General features: G+C 41.4%; 1 protein-coding gene across 3 annotated transcripts in view; it reads left to right on the top strand.

The window, feature by feature from the left end:
• Positions 1–15363, top strand: part of TCP11 (t-complex 11) — a 128046-nt gene that overhangs the window by 107242 nt on the left and 5441 nt on the right. For 2 of the 3 annotated variants that reach the window (XM_006180480.3, XM_032462892.1), the window contains exons 2-5: positions 723–890; positions 3002–3139; positions 5809–5905; positions 10836–10956. In XM_006180480.3, the coding sequence (XP_006180542.2) occupies positions 854–890; positions 3002–3139; positions 5809–5905; positions 10836–10956 (393 nt within the window). In that variant the 5' untranslated portion in view covers positions 723–853. Of the gene's footprint in view, positions 1–722; positions 891–3001; positions 3140–5808; positions 5906–10835; positions 10957–15363 lie in introns of those variants that run through there. The other variant, XM_032462893.1, reaches the window with a different exon arrangement.

Here is a 15363-nt window from a genome sequence, read left to right as displayed (position 1 = left end):
TAACAAATGAGAACAGATCATATTATTGGGCTTGGGTTAAAGTGCACATGTGTGGGGAAGTGGTTGAGAACTAGGAAAATTCTAGCTGCAGGCTTGAAATTCCCTTAGACTGCTTCTCAACCGGGTATATGCACCCGTGGGGCACAGGGATACAGAGGGGTGTGCTAGCAAGTATAGGAAGCTCTTCCTTCTGGAACAAGAATTCTACTCAAAGATGTGAGGAGAGCAAACAGATTTCAGTATTAAAGCAAACATATGACATCTTAGTTTAAAAGGGAAGCTCTGGGCTGGACCGCTTTGGGCACACTGAGATGTGAGAGGAAACAGGACTTCTACTTCTGTCCTTGGGTTGTTTGAGAAATACTCGCCTTTCGGGTCTTTTGAAATATTTGCACTTTAATAGGGTAAAAGTGTTAAGTTACTCAGGAGGGGCACTCCCGCCAAAAAATGGATATATGTGGAAAATCCAATTTCACCCATTAGGAGAGTATAAAGGGATCCTGAAGGTTGATGGGGAGCCAGGCTGAACTCATTTCCAAAGACCAAATCAGTTGCACAATCTGGCTTAAGATTCTGCCTCATGGCTGGGTTTGAACGGATCCAAACATTTGGAAGATCTCTCACCCTTTCTCCAACCTCCAGTACAAAAAAATCCTTTTTTGTACTCCATTCTGGGACTTACTATACCATTATATGTTAGTTATATTTTCTTGTTTATACAGCTTCTCCGCCAGAGTCAGGGAGGTGGCATGAATTAAGAAAATGTATATCTGATCGAGTCAAGACCTGCTTGCCACATGACTCTTGGAAACTCCGTGAAATCTCTCTGATCCCCAGTCTGCTCATCTATTAAATGGTCCAACAGAACACCTGCCTTGCCTACTCAACAGGTAGGATTGTGTGCAAAGCATATGGATTTGCAATGTAAAAGCATTCTGTAGATCATTAAACAAAAATCAGTTATTATTAACTAAGATCCCAAAGGGAAGGAGAGTTTATCTCTCACATCATCTTTCTATTCTCCTCAACCTCTAACTTTTGCCTAGTTGGTTCTAATAACTATTAAAGATAAGATCATGAAATGCTGTCCCCAGGCTGACCCTGAGAAAACTCTAATTCTGTCTTTCTCTCCCACCCCCATCCTTTCCTCCCCTTCTGGTCTCAGTCTCCTCTTTCCCTCCATGTTCTCCCACACCGTTATTTCTTCCTATTGCCCCTTCCAGAGAATTCAGGTTAGAAGACAACACTTAAAGTGGCTGTGTAATACAGAACAATGAACTGCTGGAGTAATGTCATGCGTTAGCAGGGAGAGTTTCATGGCAATGCCACTTTGGTGGGAAAATAAACCGATGTCATTCTGGAAACTCTCCCAGAAATACAAATGCCCAAACAGAATTCTGAAAAGTTTTGTTTTGTTTTTTTTTTAAAGAGAAATCAACAAGCCAACCTAAATATCACCCGATATAATAATGAAGAATCATATTTTCATTGAATGCTTTGCTGAAGTCATACAACCTCCTCCCCCATCTCCGGGCTTTGGGGTGTAGGCCAGCCCGCTTCATGGTTGATGTCCCTGAGGGAAATACCAGGAAAGGGTGATGAGGAGGAAGGGTCAGGTTTAGTATGTATTGGTTTAAGATACTCTCTGGCTAAACAGTAACTCTGCTAGGCCATTCCCCTCATATCTGCCTGGGCCTCAGAGTGAAGTGGCTTTTCTTAAGCAGAAATGTTTTTGGACTTCATAATTTTCCCCTTCAAAATGCAGGAGTTGTGCTAGAAAAATCCACATTCCACACTAACAAGGGAAAGGTTATAATGAGAACTTGGTTTCTCACAGGCAGTATTTTTTCATCTTTTATTTCATTTAAAAATTTTTTTTAAGTAAGCTTTTGTGGTAAGAAATCAAGTCAGAGTAATAAAGAAGGATGGGAGAGTGTGGAGTGGAAACTTCCTTTTCATTTTTCCCCCCAAAGTGCAGGGATGAGAGGGGAGGAGGGGGTGTCACTCCAGTTCCTCATATCACTCCAGGGGCAACAGAGCAGACCAGGAACTAAGAAAAGCCACCGGACCTAGGGCCTGGAGCTCAGGGATCAGCTCCCAAGTCACAGACAAGCCTCAGGCCAGGAATTCAGTGGGATGATCCCACACTGCCTCCCAGCCCCCATGCCTGCTCTGACCAGCACCTGGCACGACTTCTCAGTATCCACACCTGTAGAATGGGAGAAGGGCGCTCCTCTCACAATGTGCTTAGGAAACCACCCGCCTTGGTGTGGTTGTTTCTTGGGCATCATGAACAGGCTGAAAATTAAGAAAACACAGTGTTTCATCTCTTCCTAAGTAGATCCAGGTGATCCTTTTCGTGGAGGGTGGAAGATGTCAGGCAGAGAGGGGCCCCAGGGACCAGGTAACCAGAGGTCCTGAAAACTTCGAGCCCTCGAGGACCGAGGCACGAGCCCTCCGCTTCTGCCCCAGGTGGGCCCAATCCTGTTGCCCAGGAGATGAGCGGTGGTTTGTGTTCAAATCCCGGAGTCTACTATCTTGGCGCAGCGGGCGGGTGTGCGCGTGGGGTCCGCCCCTCTCCTCTGCGCTGCCGCCCTGGCCCCGCTAGGCCGTCGCCCCCTGCCGCCCCGCCGCGGTGGTACAGCCCGAGCCTCCAGGTGCGAGGCCGCCCAGCCGACTCCAGAGTGGCTGAGGGCCGCCGCTGAGGAGGTGAGAGGCTACGGGGCCCCACTGGCCGGAGCCCTGCTGGCTTGGGGCGGAAGTTTCGGGCACGGGGACAACCCTTCTGGCCTCAGTTTCCTGGTTGAGCTTCCCTGCGCTTCCCCATCCCCGCTCCTCCAGGCTCCTCTGCCCCTGAGCGTCCCCTGAGAGACCTTAAAGCTGCCCACCCTTCTCTTGGCTTGACCAGGTCGGGCGCTGCCGGCCAGGCCCCAGACCCCCCTTGGTCGTTGGAGAACCTCCTTCCTCGCCGCCCACAACGCCCCATCTCTCCCCAACCCAGATTTCATCAGCAAAATGCCAGGCGTGGAGGAAGATGTGCCCCTGAAGGAGCCTGGCGTTGCAGAGAGCCGGCCATGTAAGCCCGAAACCTCAGGACCGACGCAGGAAGACAAGAGCAGCCCCGAGGACCACCCTTCCTGTAGGTCAAGCCCCGCGGGCCCCCGGCCCTCGGGGGTGCTTGGTGTGGGGTCAGGTGGGAAGGAGCCCGCGGTCCCGCACTTGTCTCTCCTCCTTTTGGTTTGTTTGCCCTTCACCATATCTGCCCCCACCCCAGTTTCTACTTTCAGGCCCCATTTCCCCTATTGACCAGAAAATCTTGTTAAAGAAGTGAAGGTAGTTACTTGAATCTGACAAGATTTGAGGCTGAGTTAGTTCAGAGCCGTCTTTGTATTCTTTTATTTTAAATTTGTAGGTGGCAAATGGCAGACACCTGGGGTAGATTTTAAAGAACCAAAATGATCCCAGGTGGCCATCCTATTGCGGCATACTGTGTTTTCCACACTTTGGGTCTGAATCTCACTGGGAGTCATCTTGCATTTCTCTTATAATGATCTCCAGATAATTTAAACAGCCATCAGTCTGAAGGCCTGTCCACCTACTACAACCTGAGTTAAATTCTCGAAGATTGAAACGGGCAAAATTAGTTGGAGACCTTGCTAGAACCGAATCAAATTTTTTTCTCTTGTAGCCACATGGGGTCGCTGCTGGCTAACGAAAAGCGGCAAGTTGGGTGCTTTGGAATCCCGATAGTACTTAATAAGATAGAACCTGATGTGGGGTGAAAGTCACTTTTTTGGTAAAACAAAACAAAACAATCCCAAGCTATTTAAGTTCTTGAGGTTATTTAAATGAATCCATAGGTAACATAACTCTGTAACCTGAAAAACCAAATTCCTCTTCTAGAAAAAGTTTGAAACGGTACATATTAGGTTGACTTGGTTAAGTTACTTACCAAATTATCTTGAAAATTTCTTTGTCCTTGGGATCTGGATTTTTAAAATCTACTTTAGTTACTTTTTACCTCTCATTTCCCTTTGAGCCTTCCTCGTTCCTGAATTTTATAGCTATAGGCATTGCAAAGTGCTGTGGTACTTTTGAGCAACAGAACAGTCTTGTCAAAGCAGGCCATGAGCTTTGATTTGTTGTAGTTGGAAAGTGTTTCTGTGTATAATATTTCCCTCAGTCCTTCAGTAAGCAGCTACAAGCAGCTCAATCTTCCTTTGAAGATTTTCTCTTAGTTCTGATGTTGCATTAGTGAGTTAGCAATAAATCTATTTATGTATTTAACTGTTTTGCCATTTTGGTTGAAACTGAAGACTTCAGAGAGGCTTCAAAAATAAAAGGAACTTCCTGTCCACTTAAGATGTAATTCACTTTAATGTTTACCTAAGGAGAGACTCTGGCTTTTTGGTAAATTTTACAGTCGCCTTTTCCTCTTTTATTTTGAAATATTTCAAATCTGTTGAAAAGTTAAAAAAAAAAAAAAAAAAAAGCCCACATTGCTAATGTTCTGTTATTTTGTTTTTTCTCTCCTTCTATTATACGTACGTATTTCTTAAAGTTTACAGTCATAACTTTACCTCTAAATACTTCATGTATCTTTTAAGAATAGAGGCATTCTCCTATGAAACCTCTTTTCTGCAATAATTTTATTTTTCCTTTTTACATTTTAAAATCTTTTTACTTATGGAAAACTTAAGCATATACAAAAGTAGAGAGACTGGTATAATGAACCCCTATTTACTCATCACCCAGCTTCAACAATTATCAACTCATGGCCAATCTTAGTTCATTTATATCCCCTCCACATCTTGGAGCCAAATACTTTGCTGTGAACAAATTATGAAGCTTCACTGAAAGACAGTGAGAAAATATGATTTATTATGTACAGCTTCCTTATATATACACCAAGTAATCATTATAACCCCCATCTGTGCCTATTATGTGAGAATGCTATCAGCTAGGTCTGTACTAAGAACCTAGATCAGTGGTTCCCAAATGCTAGTGCTGGTTTGTGACAAAATTCTTAGCAATATTTAGTGATACAAAATAAAGGTATTGCAGGGAGTTTTTCCTAAAGCTACACTGATCCAGTTTTAAGGACTACTCTTTATTCTGACAATATTCCCTTTCTACTTTTTTGGAGGTTAAACTACCTTTTCTTTTATGAAATGATTTTGGTTGTGGTAGAGTGGATTTTTTAAATTTGCTTATTTCATACTGTCCATACTTGGCATAACAAAAAGTTGGCAAGTTGTTGTCAGTTGCTCAAAATCTTTTTGGAAATTTTACTAATCTGAAATCCTAAATTCTGGAAACGACTGCTTTAGAAGACCAGTTACATTGACACTGTTCAGGATCATCTGTACGGAGAATATAACTTTCATCAGAGGCAGGAAGAGGAGATTGGAATCACAATACCCTTGGATAACCATTTTTTTCAAATCATAAATTATTCTTTGCTGCTTTATTTACTTAAGAGTTTTTAATCGGTTTCACTTTTTTTTTTTAATGCAATATCTTCTTAGCCCTCCCTTACCCCCATTCTGGGCTGCTCTAGGTTCTATCATGGGGCCTAGAGTTCAGAAAACAAAAATGACTGGGATGGTTGAATGAGTTTGTGTAAGATCAGTTTGATGAATCTAAATGTGGCTCCTACACAGTAGAATGAATCTCTGAATAAAATAGAAGTTCAGACTGGTGCGGGTTCACTGTTATCCACTGTAAGTTGTTTTTTTTTTTCCTCCAGTTGAGGTATAATTGACATATACTGGTTTCAGGTATACACCATACGTTCCTTTGTCACAGGTGTGATAGATACAGTTAATGATGCTTCCAAGCTGAGCAGTGAGATTGGGATGAATCATGATTTCCACGTGGAAGAAAAAGTTTTGCCTCCAAGCAGGTACAGGCTCTTCTGATTTTCCCCTTTTATTCATTCTGGTGTAGATATTTAGCACTAAGGGCTTCTGACCAGATTTGAGGCATTTTTATTTAATAACGCAATCAGTGTTTGAATATAAGCCATAAAAGCTCTCAGCACTTCAAACAGAAGAGTAATAAGTTAATACTTATTAGTATCAGAGGGTCAAGAAGCAAACTTTATTTAACCAGTGAATAAACCCAAGTATTTAAATTGTTTTTTTTTAATCAAGTAGAATGGGATATATTTGATAATTATTTATTGTTAAGATGTTCACTTTGGGGTCCCAATTAATAATAAAGTACTTAGGGTAGATTTCAGATCTCCTCTGGCAGATGTGGAGGAATTGGCCTATAGTAGTTATCTGTTGCTGCATAACAAACCACCCCCACACTTAGCGGCTAAAACTGTTCATTATCTCACAGTTTCTGTGGGTCAGGGGTATGGGCATGGTTTTTGTGTGCCTCTGGCTCAAGGTCTCTCATGAGGTGCAGTCAGTCTGTTGACTGTTGGCCTGAGCCAGGCCCCCCACTCCCCCGGTTCCTTGTCATCTGGGCCTCCCCACAGGGCAACCAACAACCTGGCTGCTGGCTTCCCTTATTCAGAGTGAGAAAGCAAGGGAGTAAATGTATAAGAGACTGAGACTGTGCCCAGGACAGAAACCAGCCTTTTTGTTACCTAATCTCAGAAGTGACATCCATGGCCTCTGCTACATTTTGTTTTCTGGAAAGGAATCCATAAACCCAGACCACACTCCAGGGTACAGGATTATACCAGGGTGTGAATACCAGGGATCACAGATCTTTGGGGTCGTTGTATCCATTGCCTCCCTCATTGCTTCTATCAGTAACTCTTTTATGTGATCACAGATTAAACAGGCACAGATAAAAAGATTGATTGTTTTTAACTCTCTCTCACCTCATAAATCAGCTTAATTTGTGAATCAGGATCAGAACCCTGTTGATAAATAATGTTCTACCCCCTGCCTCGCTGTGTAACCTGCTTCAGTGTCTGCAGCCTATGAGCAGAGGCCAGGCAATGGATTAGGGCCACAGTTTGCTCTGGCATGGGACTATCAAGCCTTATTTAAAAAAATTTTTTTGGAGGGGGAGCAGAATTAGGTTTTGTTTTTATTTATTTTTTTAATGGAGGTCCTAGGGATTGAACCCGGGACCTCATGCATGTCAAGCACACACTCTACCACTGAGCTGTACCCACCCCCTCATCAAGCCTTATTTTTTATTCTTCTTAGTTATATTGACATTGCAATAAGTAAATAAGAACCATTCAGTAAGTATGACTTGTATAGCTCTGCTGGTTTACTGGCGGTTAAGTGGGTATATTCAGTATCAGATGTTACATTTTAAGATAATTCTACTTTCCTACCAATAGATGGATATGTGATGGCAGCTTGTGACTAGTCAGTTTCCTTGTGATTTGTCAACTTCAGTTACTAAAGTGCTTGTTGTCACAAGTTGCTGCCCATTATGCTCTGACTTGCCCTTGCTAGCAGATGTCCATGCCAAGCACAGGTTCTCAGGGAACAGGTCTTCACCAAAACCCAGACCTTCTAGCATGTCTGTCACTGCTTAGATATGACAGGAGAACAAATGAGTAGAGGAAATGAGAGAGGGAGAAATGAAGCAGAGGAAATAGTACTACTCACAGCTGGGTAGTACTATTTCAAGTAAGGTAATAAAAAATTTATGTCAAGAAAAATGTTGAAATTGAGTTTGAGGTTACTCTTTATTGGCAGTTGGTTTGCTTTGGGCTCAGGATGATGTTAATTACGATTGTAGGTTCCTAAGGGAAATCCCACGTTTGGGCATTCATTCATCAGGCATTTATTGTGTCCTTAGTATGTGGTGGACAAAATGCTGAATCCTGGGGATAGATACAGCTACAGCTATAAGTAAACAAGGCACTTGTTTGTAGGAGAGACCATTGAATAACAGAAAATGACTGATAAGTTCACACATAGCTGTGTGTATAGAGTTTAATGAAAGTTCTCAGCTGCCCAAGCATCAGAGAAGATTTATCTACGGAGGAAGAATTTGCCTGCTGAAGACTTGAGTCTTAGAGGTGGTCTAGGTGGGAAAGAATGCTCCTGGCAGAGGAAACATGTTGGAGGCAGAGTGGTCGTAGAATATGGTATGAGCTTAACAAATAACTTGGTGTGGTTGAGCACAAGGTAATTTGAGGCAGAAGATCAATTGGAAAGGAGGCAGAGCAATATCAGGAAGAGTCATATAAGCCATTTATGCTGCTGGTGACGGGAAGCCCTAGAGAACTCTAAGTGAGCATGACCTCATGATAAGAATTGTATCTTAGAAAAATAATTGATTTTTGAATGAATTGGTGGAGAACAGATTAAGAAGGGACAAGATTAAAGGAAGAGGGGCCAGTTAATGGCCTGTTGTAGTAGTTCAGGTAAGAGAAAATGTAGGAGGGGATGGATTCCAGAGACATTTAAAAAAAAAACAATTTATGGAACTTGGAAGATGGATAGGATAAATAGGATGAGGAGGAAAGCTGTAAGTACAATCTGGTACACAATAGAATAGATTATAGTTGGTTACCTCTGATTCATATTGGTGTGTGGGGAGAGGAATTTTGATTTTTGTTTTCATTCCTCTTTGTATTGCTTGTTTTTTGTTTTATAAGGAGCTTGCATTACTACTGTACGGAGGTACTGGGAATGAACCCAGCATCTCGTGCATGCTAAGCAGGCGCTCTACCGCTGAGCTGTACCCTCCCCTTAACTACTGTATTTTTTTTAAGGGGGTACGTTTATTTCAAGAAAAGTAAGGAGTATTTGGCAGTCACTAGGTGCAGCCTTGGAATTTTCAAATGATTCTTTTTCTTCTTATTAGTCTAACTGCAGAGGTCGGAGACCTCATTTAAATAAGCATTCAGAGAAAAATTGCTTCTTAAAAAATTAATAGACCAATTTTTAGAACAGTTTATTTTTACAAAAAATGATGGAAAATACAGAGAGTTCTCACCTTCTTACTCTTCTCCAGCAGTTTCCTGTTATCTACATCTTATATTAGCATGGTATATTTGTTACTATTGATCCAGTATGAATATATTATTAACTCAAGTTTACATTGGGGTTCAATTTTTGTGTTACGTATTCTATGGGTTTTGAAAATCTATAATGATATGTAGTCATCATTTCTGTATCATACAGAGTAATTTCACTGCCCTAAAAATCCCATGTGTTTTACATATTTGCCCTTCCCTTCCTCCCCTTGAGGCCCTTGGCAACCACTGATCTTTTTACTGTCTTCATAGGTTTTCAGAATTTCTTATAGTTGGAATAATACAGCATGTAGCCTTTGCAGATTGGCTTCTTTCATTTAGCAATATGCACTGAAGTTTCTTCCATGTGTTTGAGGGGCTTGCTAGCTCATTTCTTTTTAGTGCTGAATAATATTCCATTGTCTCGATGCACCACAGTATATTTATCCATCACCTATAGAATGACATCTCGGTTGCTTCCAAATTTTGGCAGTTATGAATAAAGCTGCTATAAATGTCCATGTGTACATTTTTGTGTGGCCATGTTTTTGGCTCCCTCACTTAAACACCAAGGAGTGCCATTGTTGGATTGCATGGGAAGAGTATGTTTAATTTTGTAAGAAACTGCCAAGCCATCTTCCAGAGTGGCTGTACCATTTAGCATTCCTACCAGTTCCTATGGCTCCATGTCCTTGTGAGCATTTGGTGTTGTCAGTGTTTTGGATTTGGGCCATTCTAATAGGGTGTAGTGGTACCTCATTGTTACTTTCATTTATAATTCCCTAATGAGATGTGAGGTTGAACATATTTTCATATGCTTATTTGTCATCTGTATTTCTACTTTGGTTCAGATCTTTTCCTGTTTTAAAATTGGGTTGTTTTCTTATTGTTGAGTTTTAAGAGTTCTTTGTATATTTTGATATAGTCCTTTATCAGATGTGTGTTTTGCAAAGATTGTAGCTTGTCTTCTCATTCTCTTTAAATGTCTCTCACAGAGCAGTTTTTAATTTTAATGAAGTCCAACTTACCAATTTTTTCTTTCATGGATCTTGCTTTTGGTGTTGTATCTAAAATGTTGTTGCCAAGCCCAAGGTCACCTAGATTTCTCCTGTTATCTTCTGGAAGTTTTAGAGTTTTATGTTTTACGTTTAGGTCTGTGATCTATTTGTGGAAGCTATAAGGCCTATATTTAGATTCATCTTTTTGCATGTGGATGTCCAGTTGTTCCAGCACCATTTGTTGAAAAGACTGTCCTTTTTAATTGAATTGCCTTTACTACCTCTTTTTTTTTTAAGGGGGAAAAAAGACTGATGTTTCTGACTTCTGTGACTGGCCACATGGTAGTGCCACTGAGGTTGGGAATACTGGAGGAGCAGGTTTGGAGAGGAAGACGGTGAATTCAGTTTTAGACCTGCTGATTTGGGAGTATCTACAGATAATCGGGTGTTATCACAGAAGGAAATCCCTTTCCTAGATTTTACATCTACAAGACAATGAAAGATCATTTAGTTCATTGCCATATGTATACATAAAGGGAAACTAAGTCTCATCTTTTCTAGGCTAAAGGCAGAATCAGTGTTAAAGTTCCGCCTGACCTCTGCTCAGCTTTCTTCCTAGCAAGGGGAGGGCTGCTCTGGAACCTGCTGAGCCCTTCTGAGAGGCAGTGCTTGGGCCCCTGACATCCAGGTCTAGCCCCAGCTTGTTAACTCTGCTGACATCCAGACATAGCTCCTGGCTTTCCTCTGTCAGTGTAATGTTGGTTTTTTTTTTTTTTTTTTTTTTTTTTTTTTTTTGTCATATCAAATGTTATTTGGGGTTTAGGAGATAATGACCTTATGGTAGTTTCTGAGTAGAGAAAAAAGTAATTGTTCATTTGGCCCTCTTACAGTCTGGAAGGCAGAGTCAAGGAGACAATACACAATGCCTTTTGGGATCATCTGAAAGAGCAGCTATTAGCTGCTCCCCCAGACTTCAGCTGTGCTCTTGAACTTCTAAAAGAAATTAAAGAAGTAAGTGACCGACTTTCCATTTGTAGACATCCTCAGCTTACTGGAATGTCAGTGGCTAGCAAACCCTAACAGAACATGGTCCATAAATCAGAGTCTAATCAAGAAATGGAAATCACATAGTAATTTCTTTTTTTTTTCCTTTTTCAGTTTTATTAGGTAAAATTATTACGGTTTGACTGCATACATACATTATATTGCATGTAAATACATATATACAATATACGGCACTTTTTTTAGTTTACATATATGTACTGATTATTTCTAAGAACAGATTAGAACTTTGGCTTTTTAAATGTAGTTATCAAAGAATAAAGCCAGCCACAAAATAAGAATCAACAGAATGTGGTAATCCAGTCATAAAGGACAGTCAAATATGCTTACACATATTCAAGAAATCAGTCATCTAAGTTATAAATAATAAGTAGTTCATTTATCACACAGTAATTTCAACAAGGAACTTTTAATATAAAAATTATTATAACAAGGAATTGGAGAAATGAAGGCTTTGGATTAGTAAGAAGCAAAACTCTACTGGAATATCCGATTTAAGGAGAATCCACCGTACAACTAGGGCTGAGTTACAACACCCAAGGATTCGGTTCTTCCTTTGAAAGGCTCGGCTGTGCCAGGGGAAGCTGCTGGCCTGCGTGTGCTGCTGAGCACCGGGCACTGCAGGAGCCGGGTGCTGGAGTAGTCGCTTGTGCTGCGGAGCCTGGCACTGCCTGCAGGAGCCCAGCACCCGAGAAGCCCCTCAGGCTGTAGGAGCCAACTGCTGGCAGAGCCATGCAGACTACGGGAGCCTGCCATGGCGCATTCCAGAACCAGGAGGAAAAGCTCTTGCCTTTTGCACTGTCTTTCTATTGTGTGGTAGACACACCCTAAGGTGACCCCCAGTGATCCCTCGTATAATCCCCTCTCCTTGAGTGTAAATGAGACCTGTAACTTGCCTTTAATCAATAGAACCTGGCAAAGATGATGGGAGGTCACTCCGAGGACTGCATTTCATTATGTAAGACCTTAGCAGACTGGAGAACTTCCAGCTGGCCTCGAAAAAGCAAATGTATGTTGTGAACTGCTTATGGAGAGGGCCACATGGCAAGGAAATGCAGGTGGTCTCTAGGACCTGCAGGCAGCATCCAACCAACAGCTGGTAAGAAGCCGGGGCCTTCAAGTATACAGCTGTAAAGAAATGAATTCTGTCAACATTGCGAATGAGTTTGGAAACAGATCCTTCCCCAGTTAAGTTTCCAAATGAGAACACAGCCAGCCAACACCTTGACTGCGACCTTACAAGATCCTGAACAGAGGATCTGGTTAAACTGTTTCTGGACTCCTGACCCATAGAAACTGAGATAACAAATGTATATGCTGCTTTAAGCCCCTAGTTTGTGGTAACTTATTATGCAGCACAGAAAACTACTTAATGGTGCCATCTACAAATGAAGCTTAAAATTGTGCCATGTGGTAAAGGAAAAATATTTAAAGGAATTAGTCCATTTTCTCAGAGCAGAGAAAAGAAGGATGGATTTGAGAGGCAGTAAATTGATAAATGTCACATTCCATTCCTTTGTCTACTCAGCTTCCATATTCACCCTTCTTACACACATTCGAATTCCTGAAAAGAACCCTGTCGTTACCTAGTAAGACATGGCTATCTGTCCTGCAAGTTTCATCCTTTCTTCAAAATGAGACTCACAGTTTCAACAGTTGTTATATCCACTGCTGTCTGTAATATTCCACAAACTCAGTCACGGTCACACTGAACCTTCTGTTACCTACAGGCCAAATTGTAAAGTTAACTTCCAACAACCTATCTATAAAATAATAATGGGAAGGAGAGAGAAGAAAATGGTTAGCATGTGCAGATAAACCCATGCCTGTAACAAGCAAAGGGAAAATCTGTGGTTTTGTTTCTGTAATTGGTCAAAGGCTATAGTTGATACCTGTGGCTTCCTTTTACTATCCATTCCATATTCCCCTGTCCTCAGCTGTTGACGTCCTTTACCTGGCGGAGTGTCCCAAACCTTCACTGCCAAAGAGTCCGAGTCCTCAGGCATTTTGCTTTTGTTGTTTGTATGCTGTGGTTTTCCATTAACATTTATTGTTGGGTATGGAAGGACCAAGAGGCACCTCAGGATCTTCTGGGTTCCAGACGCAGTCCTTGCCCCACTGTGTAGCAGCAACCTGCTTTCTCCTTGGTACTCAGGAGCAGTTATTCTCGTCAGTAGAGTATCTCCTTTTGACCTTGTTGGTCCAGTGGCACAGGGAGCCCCAAGTGACCTGGGGGCAGTCTCATCTTCACATTCACTGGAACCAGTGCAAGCATTCCTCCCAAATCAGCAGAGCCCATAGTTGTCAGGGTGGGAAACGGAAATTCTGTGAACAGGTTATTAGGTATAATCGTGAGAGGGACCAGTCTTACTTTCACTCCTTGATTCCTGGGACCGTGTATTCTGGATTTGGGGACCAGCACTGTATATTGGTTTTGATGCAAAGCATATATTTATTGCACCTTGTAAGATAGAGCCTCTTCCTTTCAGGATATTGTCTCTCAACGCTGTAATTGAGTCTTTAATAAGCCATTCCACTTTGCAGTTAAGACCAGTCGATTCTCCATTGGAGGGGTGTGGGTATGAGCCCATTGCTGCACTTTCTTGGCTGTAAAATGAATTCCTAGATCAGATGCATTTCTATGGGGCATGCCAGGACCCAGGCATTCTGTGAGCATGTGGATGTCAGTGCTAACAGAAGTACTGCGGACAGGGAAGATAGTCCATATCCAGAACGTATGTCTAGTCCATCGAGGATGAATCTCTATCTCTCAATGATGGAGGAGGGCTAAAGAAAGTGTCTGCTACTAGGTGGCTGGCTGATCCTCCCTGGGAATGGTGCCACACTGCACACTTAGTTTAAAATTTTTAAAATTATGTTAAACATAAACTTTTTACCGTTTTAATAATTTTAAGTGTTAAAATTCAGGGGCATTAAGTATATTCACAGTGTTGTGCAGCCATCACTGCTCTCCACTTCCAGAATGTTTTCATCTTTCTGTACAGACACTCTACCCATTAAACAATAAACTCCTTGTACCCCTCTTCCCCTGGTGTCTGGTAGCCTCTATTTTACCTTCTGTCTTTCTGAATTTGACTACTTTGGGTACCTCATATAAGTGGAATCATACAACATTTGTCCTTTTGCATATGGCAACTTTCATTTGGCATGTTTTCAGGGTTCATCCACATTGCATTGTGGATCAGAATTTCATTCCTTTTTATGGTTGAATAATATTCCATTGTATGGTATACCACATTTTGTTTATCTTTTCATTTGTTGATGGATGTTTGTGTTGTTTTTACATTTTTGCTATTCTGAGTAGTGCTCTGAATATTCGTGTACAAGTCTCTGAACATCTTTTCTCTTACATTCTTTTGAGTATATCCCCAGGAGTGGAATTGCTGAGTCATAGGGTCATTCTGTTTAATTTGTTGAGAAACCACAGTGGCTTACCATTTTACATTCCCACCAGTAATGTATGAGGGGTCCGATTTCTCCACATTTTCACTTATTTTTCAATGTTTATTTTCCTTTAAAAAAAACTGCAGACATCTTAGTGGGTACAAGGTGGAATCCCACTGTGGTTTTGATTTGCATTTCCCTGATGCTCGTGATGTTGAGTGTCTTCCTGTGCTTGATGCTGTCTTACAGGTCTTCTTTGTTTACTCAAGTCCTTTGCCCATTTTATAATTGAGTTGTCTTTTTGTTGTTGAGTTGTAAGAGTTCTTTAGATATTCTGGATACTTGTGTTAAAATGATTTGCAAATATTTTTTTCCATTCTGTGGGTAGTCTTTTTCTTGATAGTGTCTTTTGATGCACAAAAGTTTTAATTTTAGTGAAGTCCAATTTATCCAGTCTATGGTTGCTTCTGCTTTTGGTGTCATATCTTGCCAAATCCAAGATTATGAAGATTTATCCCTATTTCCTTCTAAGAGATTCAGAATTTTAGCTCTTATGTTAAGGTCTTTGATCCATTTTGAGTTAATTTTTTTTATATGGTGTAAGGTAAGGTTCAACTTCATTCTTTTGCATATGGATATCCAGTTTCCTCAGCACCATTTTTTGAAAAGATTGTCCTTTCCCCATTGAATGGTCTTGGCATTGTTTTCAAAAATTATTTGCCCATATATGCAGGTTTTACTTCTAGGCTCTCTGTTTTAGTCTGCTCTCTGTGTCTGTCCTAGTACCAGTATATGCTTGGGGTCTCATGGGCCATTTTCATCTGATGATGGATTGCTGTGCGGCATGTCCAATCTCGTGGCTAGGTAGGTCAGACAACATTACCTGGTGTCCTATGGTGAGGTGTTTACTTTCTGCGAAGGCCCAGGAGGAAACCAGAAGCTGTTTCTCAA

The sequence above is a fragment of the Camelus ferus genome, chromosome 20, assembly GCF_009834535.1.
Source record: "Camelus ferus isolate YT-003-E chromosome 20, BCGSAC_Cfer_1.0, whole genome shotgun sequence".
In the NCBI taxonomy this organism is placed as follows: Eukaryota; Metazoa; Chordata; class Mammalia; order Artiodactyla; family Camelidae; genus Camelus; species Camelus ferus.
Note: the sequence above shows the minus strand (reverse complement) of the source record. Positions and strands in the feature narration are given on the sequence as shown.